The sequence below is a fragment of the Amphiprion ocellaris genome, chromosome 3, assembly GCF_022539595.1.
Source record: "Amphiprion ocellaris isolate individual 3 ecotype Okinawa chromosome 3, ASM2253959v1, whole genome shotgun sequence".
In the NCBI taxonomy this organism is placed as follows: domain Eukaryota; kingdom Metazoa; phylum Chordata; class Actinopteri; family Pomacentridae; genus Amphiprion; species Amphiprion ocellaris.
Window position 1 is genome coordinate 13,745,714 of NC_072768.1, and position 15,470 is coordinate 13,761,183.

Genomic DNA, 15,470 nt, shown 5'->3' on the forward strand with positions numbered 1-15,470 from the left:
GTGTGGATTTTTTTCTTTTAAAACCTCAAATGAACCAAAACTGTCCCCAGAGTTGGATAATGGGGATGAGTTGGCTTTTGTTTTTGATCATTTAAAAAAAAACAACCTAAAAGTAAAAGGAGGTTTTTTAATGCTTTTGCTGTGCAGAAATAAACAAAAGCAGATTATTAACTAATCTTCAGGCTGGATTTGAGCCTCTTTTGTGTTTGCACTCAGCTATTTTTGTGGATTTTCCCCAATGCTTCTGGCTTGATTATCATCCTTCTAATCATAAATAAAAATACAAAAAACAACCAAAATAGTAACAGGTTCCAAAGAGACAGCTTTTATTGACATAATATTACCTCGTTAGAATATTACACTGTTATTATTGCCAGTTTATTGTTTGTCACAGCGGTAAAATTTACTGATTGATTTGGCCTTTAACTACAAAGATAAAGGACATGAGATATTTTATTACCTGCACATGCAAAAAGAATTCACCTAAATTATAAAAAAAAAATCTGTAAGGTGTACAAACACCTGAATACTGATAAAATTGTCAAGTTAATGAACTGTAGACAAGTTAAACAGATAATACTGTTTTCACTAGACGGTAAATACCTTCACGTAAGCTGGGAAGCTTTGACAAGTATCACAGTGTTTAAATGAAGTCACAGCCTCGACAGCAGTTAGTGGGAAGACTTACATGAAGTGTTAGTTGTGTTATTTCATTTCAGAGCGGCTTCTGTCCACAGAGTGTGATGTATCATTACGCATGTTGAGACCACAGGAACCGATCGCAGCGCTCCAGCATCGTCTGGATCATCGCCCTGGAAAAGAAAACATCTCCGTTTCTAGAGTTTGATTTTTGTATGACAATGTAAAGATGTGACAAACTACTTTCACGCATTCTGGTTCAGGATCTACTTACTTCAAAACATCTCTAAAATAACTGTAACATTCTCGAGACCACTGACAAATATATCTAACATTTTATTCTGCTCTAAGCAAACTGAATTAAGCTGATGGGTCAAAGTATATTTTTCCCCTAATATTTCAATGTGTTGTAGTGTATGCGCATCCCAACATGTTAACAAATGCAGGTTTGTTTATGTGTTTTTCTTCAAAAATTCCAAGTCAGGAGATGAATATCAAACCAGGAAATCCCAACATTAGTCTGGTGCCACAAAAAAACCCAGATATTTGTGTCTGGGAGATCTTTATTGTTGTCTACATCTACATCTTGTAGGCTTGAAAAAGCTTGATAGCTTAGTAATCGACCCACCTCTGCCTCTTCTCAGTGACTCTCAGCAGCTCACAGACCAGTCTGGAATGAGGCGAGAGAACCAGCTGCACTCCACAATCCTCCAGGACCTCCAGAGCTCGGTCAGGCCCGGCGGTCCGAGCCAGCATCAGGGTCAGATTCTCGGGGCTGATCTTTCCTCCGCAGTCTGCTGAGCCGTTGGACCAGCTGCTCCCATTCACACCTGTGACCTGCTCTGAGTCTGCTGCATGGCTGCACTGCTGCGACAGCTGGATCAGGAGCTTCCATTCATCCAAGGTCTGTGGCTCAACACCTGCAAAGTAACACAGAGGCAGAGCAGACAGTGAAGCCACTCCAGTGAGTGAAAACACACACACAGTAAGGTAAATTCATAATTAACTGGATACTTCTTTACTTGTATCTAAATGCTGACTGTAAGAATTAATAATCAAATGGGCACCTGAAAGCCAAAAAAGTTGTTAATGTTACTCCAAAATTAATTCATGTAGATACTTTCAGGTGCTGCCACTTTACTCCTTCACCACAATGACAAGGTGAAGCAGTAGCAGAGCTTCACAACAAACAGTAGTTGTATCCTCTAATGGAAGTGGAACATAAAGGTGTAAAAGGACCAGCTGGGTCTGAACCTTGTCTTTATAAGGAGTCAGTTGTAAAGTTTCCATGTTTATCACCTGGCTGTTTTCCTAAATGGCCAACAGAACATAAATGCTTGTGTTAAACTGGGGCAAGCACTGTGACACCAGGGTTTACTGAGATTAAAACAGTCAGTAAAGTCATCGTGTTTCTGCTGTTTCAATGTGCCACAACTGTCAGTAGCCAACATCTTCTGCTGCTCAACAGCTTTTGAGGCTGTAGCTACAGTTTACTAGTACTAATGAGTCTATCTTCATTAATGGTAATGTGGATTCATTCAGTAGCTACTGTAGTAAATCTAGCTTTTCATGTAGCAACAGCTGCTGATCACAGATTATTTAGTTACATCTAACTCCAGCTACGTGCTAATAATGACAGCTAATTTTAATAAGATTCAACAAGGTCAGGCCTCCAAATATAATCAGATAACATATACTGACTTCTAATGCAATCTGTAAAAAGAATAGTACAGGTGGAATTTTCCTCCTATAAAGATAATTGAGCTGTAGTTTCAGATTTAGATGATATTTGCTTGTCTTTGATGTTTATCTTTGTCTAGTTTGGCTATTGGACTCATATCTTGTATTGTAATGAGATTACAGTGGGGCAGCACTTCTTCTGTATTTCCTGTATGTATGTAAGTGCACTGGACGGCCATGCAGCTGAGGTATCAGTTTCAGCATATCTCCGTAATTTGATGACTCACTTTCCTCTCAGCCCATTTTAGATTTAATCAATGTAATTCTCCTGTCTACGAGACAATGTTTCGATAGAACACTTCTACCATCGGGTTCCTCCAGCAGGCTGATGTCATCCAGCTGACAGATGGTGGAAAACGCTTCCGTGCGACGCTGCAGCTCACTGCAAAGGTAGAGGTAACCGGTCCAGTACCTGTAAGCATACAAACACAGAATATACAAAAGGTTTCACAGTATTTGACAATAAACTCCCTTCCAAAAATCAACAACACAACACAGCTTCCTTTTCAAACTAAGAAAATTAGAAATACCCGTGACTGCGGCAAGTCTCTGCCATCTTCTGCTTCGAGGAAAAGTCTGCAGGAAGACGAATCAGCAGAGCCAGAAGACGACCATAACCCCAACTGAAACAATGTGAATGCCACCTGCAGCAGGAGACACAGTAATTCAGTTATATTTATTCATGTGCTGCACTTTCACTTCAGTATCTCATCTAGTTGTGACTCAAATAGAATCCAGTAGTGAAGCATAACCATGACAGCAGCTTAGTTCACATCTGTCCAGCTGTGGGGATTCTAAGTTTGTGTTTGTTTTGTTGATGTCTACACCGTAAAAAATGTACATTTTACGATGAAAAACTGTCAAACCATGATGGTAAAAATCTGTAAACTCTAAAACACTTTGATGCCATGTATATAACATTAAATCAACGTAAATAGGTTAATCAGGAGAAAACAGTGTTTTTTAGATTTTCTTTCTCTTGAAAAAATACATTTCCTGACTCCAGCACAGTTTTAAATGGAAAAATGCCATTATATGTATAATAATACTGTATAATTTTGCATTTAACTTTCGAAAAGAATATAGTTTTTCCCAGTTAAATGCACATATTGTTGTGCTAATAATGGAAACATGCTGCAATATTTATAACAAGTAACATGGCAATTTCTGCATTTATTACATGTAAAAAATACTGTTTGTTACCGGTCAAATTAATGTACTTTTGTGTTAATAACGGACATATGCTTTAATATTTATGACAGCTTTAACCACAATTTTTGCTAAAAATATATATATTTAATGTTAAATATACTAACTGTTGTGCTGATAATGGAAAAATGCTGTAATATTTATAAGTTACACAAATTTTATTTTATATAGCATTTGCATGTAAATTTTCCTATTTTGAAAGGTTAAAACTTTTTTTTTTACAGTAAAATATGGAATGAAGCTAACCCTAAAATCAACAGTATCAATACATTTCTTTACCGTAAATGCAGAAAATGTTTTATCCTAATTTTACGGTAGCATTCTGGCAAGCACAACTGCTGGAATTTTACCGTAAAAACATGTTTTTTACCATGTACATTTACAGGGCCTCTAAAAGTTACAAATATATTACTTGTATTCTTTATACACCTGTATACATGGATACAACTGATACACAAGTGCTACTTTGCATTTTTCACACAACATTAACAGTATCAGACCTGGGTTGTCCATCAGGAGTCATAGTATCACAGTGCTGAGGAGCATCATGGGTAAGAGCGAGCTCCAGCCAATCCTGTCTCAGAGATTCTGATTCAAGAAGGGATTGCAGAAATGATAACCTAACAGGAGAAATAATGCAAAATTATTCCACAAAGGGAGTTCAGTGTCTTTGTATCTATATTTGACAAGGAAATGAATGTAAGGATGTACCTGTGCTCCTCAGCTCGTGACTGTACCAGATTATCCAGGTATGCCAGGAAGTGGCTTTGCTGAGCCATGGTCATTACATCAGCAGGAGTTATTGTGGGGTAGAACTGGGAAAAAGATCGTACCGCTGCCTCCCCGTGCTTCTCATACAGCCTGGAAAATGACATAGCAAACTTTCTAAGGTTCAACACTATATTTTCATTTCAAAAGTTTAGAATTATGATACAAGATTTCAGGTTTCACATGACTTCGGCGAAACTTTCTACAGAGTTAGATAACAATCTCCCACATAAAAGTGTGAACATTCTTTCTGGAAGCTCAGCTAATCGAGAGTAACACCAAGTCACATGTCTAAGTGGAACAGAAGTTTAAATATGTGTTGAAGTGTTAGGAAGAAATAGTGGTGCTGACCTGTGCAGGTGAGCCAGGAGGGGAGGAGCACTCCAGGGCTGCAGCTCTCTCAGACTTCTCAGAGATCTCAGCAAATCGCCTCGTTGAAAAACTTCCACCACCTTGCTGGACTGAGTGCGCTCTACAGTGAGCAAGACATTTTAAATCTTGTCAGTCATCAAAGATTAAATTACTGAGTAATTAAAAATAAAAGGTCCTAAGATGTAGATGTGGAGTCACCGGATGAGATATGGACACAAATCCTACATAGAAAAATACATGGCATGTAAGTTTAAGTCATTTTCTTATTTTGCCCACTGAATATGAACATTTGAAAAGTTTTGTATTGTATACCTGCACCTGCTCATGACATCAGTAGGCATAATTCTATGGTCTTTCTTCTACAGGAGTGACTTAATGTTCTCTGCAGTTAGTTAAAAATAAGTCTATATATCTCTAACTGCAATCACAAAATGAGATGTAGAATATTGGAATATATATTGACAAAAATCCAATGTTGTCCTTATCTCTTCCTTACATCATTCAGTTAGAGCAGATACATTGATTTAATGTTAAAACATGACATTTTGGATGTTTGAAGACCATTCCTTCAAATTTAATTTAAATTTTTTTTTCTTTTTAAAATAAAATCAGAAACAAATAGATAAAATAAGTGGTTGTTGTACAGTCAAGCAATTTGAGGATAAGGGTCGGACCTAGCATGGCCTCCATGAAGGAGCTCTTCATCTCTGGCTGCTCCTGATAACACAGCAGACACATTCTCCTCACGCGCTCCTGGTCCAGCAGAAAGAAGTAACGGCGCAGGAAAGTCAGGCAACCCAGCGTTTGTTCGTTCTGGTTTCTAAAGCAGCTCAGCTCCGTGTACAGTGTGGCCAGCTCGGTGAGATTAGTTAGTAGATCTGGTGGAACAGGTTTAGGGGACGCCACTCGGACAGGCTCTGGAGGGCTCCCATTTGAAACAACGTTTTCAGCTGAGTCTGCTGTCATCTGGTTCTCACACTGGCCCTCTTTTTGTCCAAGCTCACAGGTCTCTTTCTTCTCCTCTGTCACAATCTCTGTGGGTTCTTCTAATGAGCAGGTAGACTCCTCTTGCTGCTCTGAGCTGGTGTTTATATAATCCCTCTCCTCTTCTGGCCCATCCATGCTTGAAGTTGCAGCAGCTGACCCGGGCTCTGCAGGTCCGAGTATTCGCTCCAGCGTCGGCAGCCAATCCAGCAGAGCTTCTCCCAGGCAGACTGGATCTAGTAGCACCAAAGGATCTTGTATCTGTGAGCTGATGTAGGGAAAATATTTGTAATATTTCAATACATCACTGCTGTTCAGTTTTTACTGCAAACCAAAAAAAAAAAGAGTTAAAAAATCTGCAGTCAGGATTCTAACAAAGTGCTGTGGAGTACTTACATGGCTCGCTCTGTTGCCAATCGAAGTTCCTGCATGTCGGCTTCGGTGTTGGATATTTCATCATAAACTCTGTAACAACAAATATAACTGACTGGTTTCATCTGATTTACTTGCAGTGATGTATTCACAACGAAAGCACGAGAAAATAAGAAATTACTTTGGATTTAACATATGCTAGTTCTCAGTAGAAATAGTTCTAAAAATTTCCAGTTTTACAGGTCTGTACTTACTCGTTCTCCATTTCCTCTGAGTATGGACTTGCAGTGGCTGAGATTTCCGCCTGTCCGCCCTCCCTGAATTCAGGACGCTGAAAGAGCTCCGAGTTCATCTGGAGGGTGTTGATTTTCTCTGTTGTCTTCTTAACGAAACTAGACACACTGACGGAAAGAAAATTGAACGTAACGAGTTTTGTTACACGGTTTTACAATGTACCTACCAGAAAGGTAAGAAGATTAAAAAAACATGAAACGGTTTCATACTGATGTTATATGACTGCAAGGCTTATAAATGAAACATGCCAGCCCCCAGATGAACATGTGAATAAAAAAACAAAGATGTGGGCCTTCAGTAGAAAGAGGAAGTAAGCCGTCTGAAAGCACAGCTGCACTTGAGTGAAAGTTTAAACTAGGAGTTTCAGTCCTCAAAAGAAAAACAGACAGAAGTACAAACCACAAATACTTTCATCGCTGTTAAAACATATACTGATCAAAAATATAAATGCAGCATGTAACATTTCATAAATTCTGTCCATTCTTTTTAACATATGGGAATGACTATTTGTTCTACAATCTACTATATTGTAAATAATAATGTGAAGATCTAAAGTGGGCTCATTGACCAGAAATCACAAGTCATTACTGGTTTATGGTTTCACACATTTGTGACAGAGTTAAATAGGTTTGTTAAGTGATTTCTTGAATGTTATTCTACTCTTTCTGAAGGGTCGACGAAGAAAGGGTCGAACAATAACAGTTTAATTTTACATTTCTTCTCAAAGTCAGAAAAGAAGACCATCTGCATGCTGCGTTTATATTTTTTGTTCAGTGTAACTCACAGCTACACTCTATAGCTACATGCCCGTAGAGCATGAGCTGCTATGACACACTTTTTAAAGCTATTTGCACGTCTGTCCTGTTTTTATCCGGACGTCAATTCACCTGTCTTTGACGGCCTGCAGTGCGATGCGGGGGGGTTTGGGACGGAATGAGAGCGGGAGATGGAACTGCAGGCCCTGATCAGATCGTTCTGCCTCCATTCGTTCACTGCTCTGTGGATCTGAATGAAGATGGGGGCAAGAGTCGGAGGAAAAACACACATGGATGGAGTACTGGAGTGGAGTGATGAGAGGCAGTGGATATAATGCAAGCAGATAAAGCACATGTGCCAGACAACACTGTAGAGAGAAAGTAAATCAAATGCTGCACAACACAAAAAAACAGAACCAAAATGGTGACGTATGTGTGATACAGTGAAACATAAGAACACATAAGAAACTTGATATTAACAGTGGGGCAAAGTGAAGATTGTATTTGTAAAGCAAGTCAGTCATCACAGTGATAGTTCAGCTCTCACAGCAAATCCATTGGTGCAGCAGCAGCATAGCAACATTTTTAATTCAAATGATTTTTTTCAACTCAAATCAGAAACACATTCTTTGTAGTGACAAAAATACAGACAGGTATTAGAAACAGGTAGATATGATGATTACAAAAGAGAGAAAGAGGCAAATTATTATCAGTAATTTTTACAGTGAAACATCTAGCAGCTACAAATGTTCAAGTCCAAATGTTTGGTTTTTTCAACGTCAGGTTCATTTTCTTCAGGTATTTTAATAAAGTGTTAGATGTAGAACTGAAAATAACTTTACTCTCTTTTAACATTTAAATCAGAAGGAGGAGAAAGTAAAGTTGCTCGAGCTACAAACACGCACACAAATTATATGCATGTATGGAGAGAACACAAAGAGAAGAGATCCAGTAACAGAGAGAAAGAACGAGTAAAGGAAGAAAGAAGAACAAGTGTGAGTGAGTTATGCTTTTTCCAAATCAACCCAGGTTTGTTGTGTCACTGTTATCATATTAGTAAAGGGTTTGTTTTGACTGACAGTAGATTAAAACACCACAACCTCTAGTAGGATGCTGTGTCCACTTTCTTCTCCACAGGTAAATTCAAGCAGGGACAAAGAGCTTTTCAGTCCGGGGAATTTTAAAGTTTTTCATCATTTGTATGTATTTGTGACACATACAGAAAGTACTTATTGAGAATAAGTCATTGTTTTTTATTACTATTTATGTTAAAACCTGTAAACGTGACTGCCACCAAGAAAAGGATCTGAAGTGCATAAATTTAAATAGCTATTTTGTGTCATTTCAGACAGCAGTTTAGCATTACCATTAGTTTTTCTGTTTTTTCTGGCTGCTGGTGCTAAAGATGGAATTCTTACCATGATCTCCCTGATCATCCTCCTGCACAAAACTAAATTCCTTGAGCCTCTCCTCCTCTGATGTGGATGGATTGATGAGGGAGCCTGTTTCCTCATCTGACTGGCTTCCCCTGCGACTGATCACACGATAGATTCCACAGTCCAGGACGTTGAAACTCTCCTGGAAAATAACGCATCTGATATCACTATACTCATTTGTTACACGTGCATGCAGATTGACAGAAGTTAAATGTCTTAGTTTAAGCATGTTCACAGAAATAAAAATGTACTGAATTGTTTTCACAATAGCGACCTATCTGCTTGTTGTCAAATTATTTTGCATTTTTGGACCTCATGACCAGTCATGATGGAGAAACATGTCATGGGGAATTTATTTAAGTCGTTGATTAGCTGATTTTATACATACAAGTTTATTTCTACAGTTGAAGCCTGCTAATCCTCCTCAAACAGAAAATATAAACTTATGCAAAAGCAACAAATGTTCCTCATCAGCTGAATAGCTAAAGAGCTTCATTTGTTCCACATCAAAACTAAAAGGAAATTGGATTCTTATCGTCTATAATTGTCTTATCGTCTGGCAAACTATTTCCACTGAAAATCATCAAACGAAAAAGACTTTCGTTCTTACATGTGAGGAGATGCTGCTTCTTCGGCTGCTGGAGGCAGAGTCCAGAGGCTCGAGCTTTGAGATGACTTCCTCCAGCTGGCCAATCAGCTCCAGGTCTGTGCTGGAACTGAGCTGAGATCTTAGGTGTTCAAGGCGGTCAATGGGAACTGACTTCCTGGCCTGAGATCAGAAAAAATCTTATCAAGATACCCGATTTCTAAAATGCTCGATGCACTAAAACTTTAACCTCTATCATGTAAACGTCTCAAGTTTGTCTTTTACCATCTGCACAAACTCATACAGCTATAACACTTTGGACTATAAAGTGCCATTTTTATGTGCTGAATTAAAAACTATAATGCTGTTTGTTTGTCAATTGCAGGAATCATATCCAGCATTAGCACGTTTCTTTTTAGGTGTACAATATGTATATTCTGTGCTTTATCCTTACTAACCCAGAATGCAAAGAATTCAAAGAACAGCTTTGGCTGGATAAGACTGGAATCTGGGTTACACTGTGCACAGAACTGAAGCCAGTCAGTATAGCAGTCGGCTCCATCTTACCCTGCTGATGGTGACTGCGTGCTGGAACATACAGCAGACAGCAGCAGCTAGAGACCAGGACTCTCTACGCAACAGACGCTCAACGCAGCGCTCTGCAGATAACAAGGAGAGGTGGGACAGATGCCCGCTGCCATGGAGACAGAAGAGCTCACTGCGGTAGACTGCGACATCAACCAAATCTACAAAACCAGAGAAAAAGTCTGAATTAATTTACAAATAAATACAACAAAGGATTTGCTAGAATTGCAACTCCCATAATTTTTCCACACTCACATCATGGGATTATAAATGGGTATCTCTCGATAATTTTGTGACTAAGTTTTCAAGTCTATGTTTAGATAATTGCAATATTTTGAAAATTAGAACAGGATAATATTAGACAGAAGTGACAGTATATAATTATATTATGGGAGAACTTCTCTGGTACTCCTAAGGATTGACGGTGTTTTGTGAAAACACACCTTTAACTTCACTCCACAGAAGTACTTGTCCATTCTGAGGTGTGAAGATGTAAATAGCTGATTCAGTCCAGGTCAACAGGTTTTGGTCTCTGCACAAATAAGGAATGTGTATCGTTAGATAAGTGACAAAAATGCCATGTCTCTGTGTGTTACTACTGCTGTGAAAGTTTAATTAAGAACATTATCATGTGTTCAATAATGTGTTTCCAATAAAATATACGGACAATATGAGTCAAACGAATCGAATAATTTAAAAACACTAACTGATATTACCCTAAATAAAGCAGTTTAGGGAAGGCGACTGACTGTGGACTCTTGTGCATTGGATTGTAATTTGGCTCGTTTCTGCAGAAAAAAGGTAGAGAAGACACATTATGAATGTGGCCATTGAAAGCAGATTCATAAGTAAAAACATACATTACCTGTAAGTGATGAGAGGTAGTGGAGGACAAGCCAGCAGCTGTTTGAACTGATGGGTGCTCAGGACCTCGCCATTAAAACTGGCCTCCCATATTCGAGAACCTGGCCGGGCACAGTACAGCAGCGGGGGCTGACCCAATAATAACCCCTTGTTCTGAGGGAAAAAGCAAGCTCCATATTCCCCGTCACGTTCCTTGTTTCCAACACGCCAGAACTTCTCTCTGAAGGCAAACAGGGACAGAAAAATACACAACCACTGAGGGGTATTTAAGACAAGGAGAGGGATCAATTTCAGAACATCAACATGTTGGGAACCCAAATTATTCACCATTTTCATCACTTATAATCCAACTTACTTTTACCCACTTTCTATACCTGCCTTTTCTGTGCAGGGAAATCAGGACAAATGATACAAAGAATGCATTTCTTACCAGAGAAATTAGCTTTTGGTTAAAAAAATATAAATGTAAAAATCCAAAATTTGTTATAATCCTTACGGATTCACTATCTTACTAAATTACACCTTTGTATTGGAAGTATTTCCTTATTTGAGGGCATTAACGTGACCCTCCCTCAGGACAGAATAATAGAGACACACCTGTCAGTGTCACAGAGGTAGCAGCGGCTCAGGGAAGACACAAGCAGGCGGCCATCTTGGTACCCAAGCTGAACTACTCTGGAGTCAACAGTGGTGACAGTCTGGACAGGGAAGATGACGAATGCTGACCCCTAGAGACAAAAGAGAAAATGAAATAAGTAATCACAGACATGGATATAAATCAGACGCAATAAAACATAATAAATGTAGAGAGCTGAACATCAGTAAGAGAAAAACACAGATGATTTTTTTTTAGACAGAAAAACAAAAAGTACCCTGTGATTACATGCACCATTATCAGACATGTAATGCATAGAAAATGATTAAACCACCCTATTTATTAAAAGGACTTTGCATGTGCATGTTTTAGCCAGCTTTACACTACAGCCTAACTATCACTGATCAGCAGTCGTTACCTTGCCCAACTTAGAGGACCCTGCACGGAGGAATGACACCTTCCCTCCAGAGTCCCCGACGAAAACTCTGAGCGTGCTGGTATCCCAGCAGAGCGCAGTGATGCTCTGACCTCGGTGCTCCCAGGACACACTGACTCTCTCTGGACGACCTCGCCGCTCCAGCTGCAGCTCCCACACCGCCACCAGACCCTGACTGGACGGGAGACACACACCGTGAACAAAACAGCCGGCAGCATCAGGAGAGAAAAAGAGGAGGGTGGCTGAATGGTGATTCTTATTTAAACACAGACAACTACAAAATATTTCCTCAATTTATCGACAAACTCTGACCTCGTTGAAACAGCAATAAAATCTTCATCATGAGGGCAACATGCCACCTGAGTGATAGACCCCTCCTGAAGAAGAGAGCGCACATTTGGTGCAGCGTTAGTAAGGCTTTCAGAGAAACAACTACTGTACAATCCTCTTTATATGCAGCTGTGTCAGTGCAAGGTTTCAGTTGATATTACTTTGTGAGTAAGGATGAGTCTTTGTTTCCAGCCTTCCCTCTGAATCAGGTGTAAACCTCCTGCCGATGTTCCCAATGCAAGCCACTTCCTCGACACTGCCAAACAGGTGCACTGTAACACAACAGTGAGTCACGTTTAGAACAAGTGCACCTTATCTCCTGTGTAGCAAGACAGAAAATTTTAAACTGATTCTTTTTCTTTCATCCACATTTCTTTTGCTGTAGCTGCAGGCAATTAATTTTGCATGTCAGTGTATTTTTTCCACTTTTTAGTCACTTTAAAAATACCAGGAGGCATGTATAAAACTTCAACTAACAACCTAAATATGACTGTCTCAGATGTGATGTGATGGCAAAACCTACCTTGAGCCTGCCGGAGTCTAAGCGCAGCGCAGAGAGAAGTGGATCGAGGCAGTCGAACTCTGCCAGGACGTGACTGTGGTTCTCTGGCACAACGGGTATCAGAGGCATCTTCGCTGGTGATCCAACACAACTGCAGAAGAAAGAGTGTCAGTAAAGTTTGAAAAATAAATGTGAAGCCACGGCTCTCAGCTGTGTGGAATCTCATGACTTTCAGTAGCTCTTTAATTGTGGAGCCATGACTCCACTTTAGACTGCAGCCTGGAAAAAATCTGTTTCAGACTTTCTTGTAAGAGTGATATGGTGCACAAACCACACTTACAAGACATTTTTGAATCAAGCAACATTTACTGCTTCCTGTAGTTAATAGGAGCATTAAGCAGAAAGAGCTATCACTAAATATATAGAGATGAAACATCCTATAAAATGGTTGAAAGGCTCTATTTTTGTAGAATCAGTGTTGTTTAAATGAACTTTCTCTTAAAGTCTGAAGTCAATACTGTCAGAAAGACCATTCTGACAGAACACTATTCACTACAAAATACACTATGATACGGTATACTTTGGCTTTGACTTACTTGTTGTGGTTTTACATGTATTTTTAAGGAAGCAGAAGTAAAACTAAAACTGTAAACCATCGGATTAACCAGACAGCAAATTGTAGGAGGAAATATTTCAATGTGAATGCTAGAAAAATGTTGTAAAACAAAGTGTTGAGCTTTAAATGCTTCTTTGCATTGTAGTAGTTTAGAGAAGCAATTAAACAGAAGATGATAAGCAGCAGTAAACTCCAACAACAGTCCCTGTCTTTGTTAGCACTCTACTGTAACAAGGATGTATTTCATTGTGAGTTTGTGCACAAATTTGGACTAAATATAGTTGAATTAAGCTGCTAGAGGAGTGAATGTGAAAAAAGGTCCCTGCCAGACAAGGTAAGGGCTCAGAAAAACTGTAATCTAATCCAAGGCCACCCTGGAGCCCATGTTTTTATAGCAAATTTTTCTTGAATGTTGCACCAAATCATATTACAAGTCAATTGACACATTTAACGTCAAGCTCCTTGGGGGGGATGTTCACATCTGGAATTCGTGTCCAACACAGATTCTTTGATAATCAGGGTTTTGGTTTGGATGTTAGGCTTTATGAGAACTATACAAATACACAATCATTACTGAAGCCTTACTATACAAATAGCATTTCCCTGTTCTAGTTGGTGTAGCTGGAACTAAATTTCACAATTAAACCATCATCATGCATCATATTTTAGATACAGCGCCGGAAGAAGCTTTCAGATTCTTTACTTAAGTAGAAGTATCATTACAGCAATTTAAAAATACTCCAAAAGTTCTGCATGAAACATCCAACTAAAATAAAAGTACTGGTTTGGACTGGCTGACTGGTATAATATTATAGAACATTTTTAGATTATTAACTGTGAAAGATCAGTGTGTCAGCAGCAGCAGGTGGCGCTTGTTCGAACTATTAACTTTGACGATTAATGGGAGATAAAAGAAGAATAACTACAAATCTGATGTCAGGTTTTTAAGTTTTAAGTTCTAAGCTTTGTTTTTGGTTAAAAAAAAAAAATCTATTTTGTGGAGCTGCTAACAGCTCATAGACATCTGAAATGTGACCCGACTGCTTTTTGCAAGAAGTAAAAAGCTTAAAAATATTGGAACCACTAACTTGCAATTTGAAAACTTTAAATATTATGATGTAGTACCTGTGAAATGTAGTGGAGCTGAAGCATAAAGTTCCATTTTACTCAATATTGTAAAAATAACAACACAAATATATTAATATTCCATTGAAAATAAATAAACAATTGAGGCACTAAACATATAAAATAAATGGACATTTTTTTAAAGGACTATTTTTATGTATTTCAGGAGCCCTTTATTGCCTCATTTCTTTATTTGTTTATCACAGGTATATGTTTTTTTTAATGGGACTAGTTATTTGTTTATGTACATATTAAAAGTCGAATAGAACAGTATCCCATATGAAGTAGCATAACTTAGAAGTTGGAAGTACAAATACCTCAAACTTGCCCTTAAGCAGAGTACTTGTACTTTCCACCGCTGGTATGCAGCATTGGAGCTGCAGTAGCAGGATAAAAGTGAAAGTGTGAATGCAGTATGTCCCAAGGAACTGCAATACAGTGGAAGCATTAAGTAAAATGAAATTTAAAACTGCTGATTAAACCTGAAATGTGTATTAGTCCCCTATAGTAAACATACTAACTTTAGCTAAACCTGTGAGCTAACACACCTTTTTACTGAAACTTAACGTCCTAATGTTAATAACCCTCAACAAACCTCGAAATGTCAAACTCTGGAGCTCTGCCGGTTCACCTGACGTTCAATACTGATAATTGCTGCGACTAAGAATAACTAGACGGCGAATTTATGTCAGTTTTCATTGATAATAATTAGTTAAACTGCGGTATTGATTAGAAGCTGCTGCTCGATCAGCCGATTCATGGCTGCATCACGAGACCCGTCCGATGACACTGATGCTAACGCTTCTGTCAAAACTACTGTAACCACACGAAAAGACGAGGAAAAACCCGTAGTACACAGCTCTGCTATGTTAAATTACATGTCTGACTGATTATTATAATTAAAATAAACGGTAAACCTCTGTTTGAGCTCCCATTCGCCCGAGACTCAACAACAAGTTAGCAAACATGCTAGCTGAAACGCTCACTCGCTGTTGTGTCAGTTAAAACTCACCAGATAGACGGACACAGATTGAAGCTTTACCGCCTGTAAAACCACACCAAACCTCCCTTACATCCCTGGATCTGTTGCGGTATTTTTGGGGGGGGAGAAAGTCGGCGGTCAGTCTGCTGTCAGCCGACCCGTGACAGCCCCGCTCAGCTGATGTGAGGACACTTCCTGAAGGCTGCAGCTCTGCTTCCTCACAGCAGGAGGATCCAGTCTGTCACAACCACAACTCAAGCATCTCCACCAAGAGCAGCTT

The 15,470-nt window shown here is 39.0% G+C and overlaps 1 protein-coding gene across 1 annotated transcript; it reads right to left on the minus strand.

Annotated features, from left to right (window-relative positions):
- Positions 1-302: 302 nt before the first annotated feature.
- On the minus strand, positions 303-15,403 carry hps5 (HPS5 biogenesis of lysosomal organelles complex 2 subunit 2). The gene is made up of 23 exons (XM_023293359.3): positions 15,221-15,403; positions 12,489-12,618; positions 12,127-12,237; positions 11,948-12,012; positions 11,618-11,810; positions 11,202-11,332; positions 10,606-10,824; positions 10,457-10,528; positions 10,184-10,272; positions 9,723-9,901; positions 9,180-9,338; positions 8,552-8,711; positions 7,266-7,383; positions 6,339-6,485; positions 6,109-6,177; positions 5,403-5,980; positions 4,708-4,828; positions 4,300-4,449; positions 4,089-4,208; positions 2,910-3,023; positions 2,685-2,791; positions 1,268-1,559; positions 303-812 (listed from the first exon to the last, which is right to left on the minus strand). Exons 2-23 carry the CDS (start codon positions 12,594-12,596, stop codon positions 752-754), a joined length of 3,363 nt encoding a protein of 1,120 aa, XP_023149127.2. The 5' UTR covers positions 12,597-12,618; positions 15,221-15,403; the 3' UTR covers positions 303-751.
- Positions 15,404-15,470: the final 67 nt, after the last annotated feature.

Excerpts from the sequence above, each read along its gene's own strand:
- hps5 (XM_023293359.3), bottom strand. The coding sequence starts at position 12,596 with ATGCCTCTGATACCCGTTGTGCCAGAGAACCACAGTCACGTCCTGGCA. Across the intron at positions 9,902-10,183 it reads TCTGTGGAGTGAAGTTAAAG|ATTTGGTTGATGTCGCAGTC; the intron begins GTGTGTTTTCAC and ends CTGGTTTTGTAG. Across the intron at positions 6,486-7,265 it reads CTGCAGGCCGTCAAAGACAG|TGTGTCTAGTTTCGTTAAGA; the intron begins GTGAATTGACGT and ends TCTTTCCGTCAG.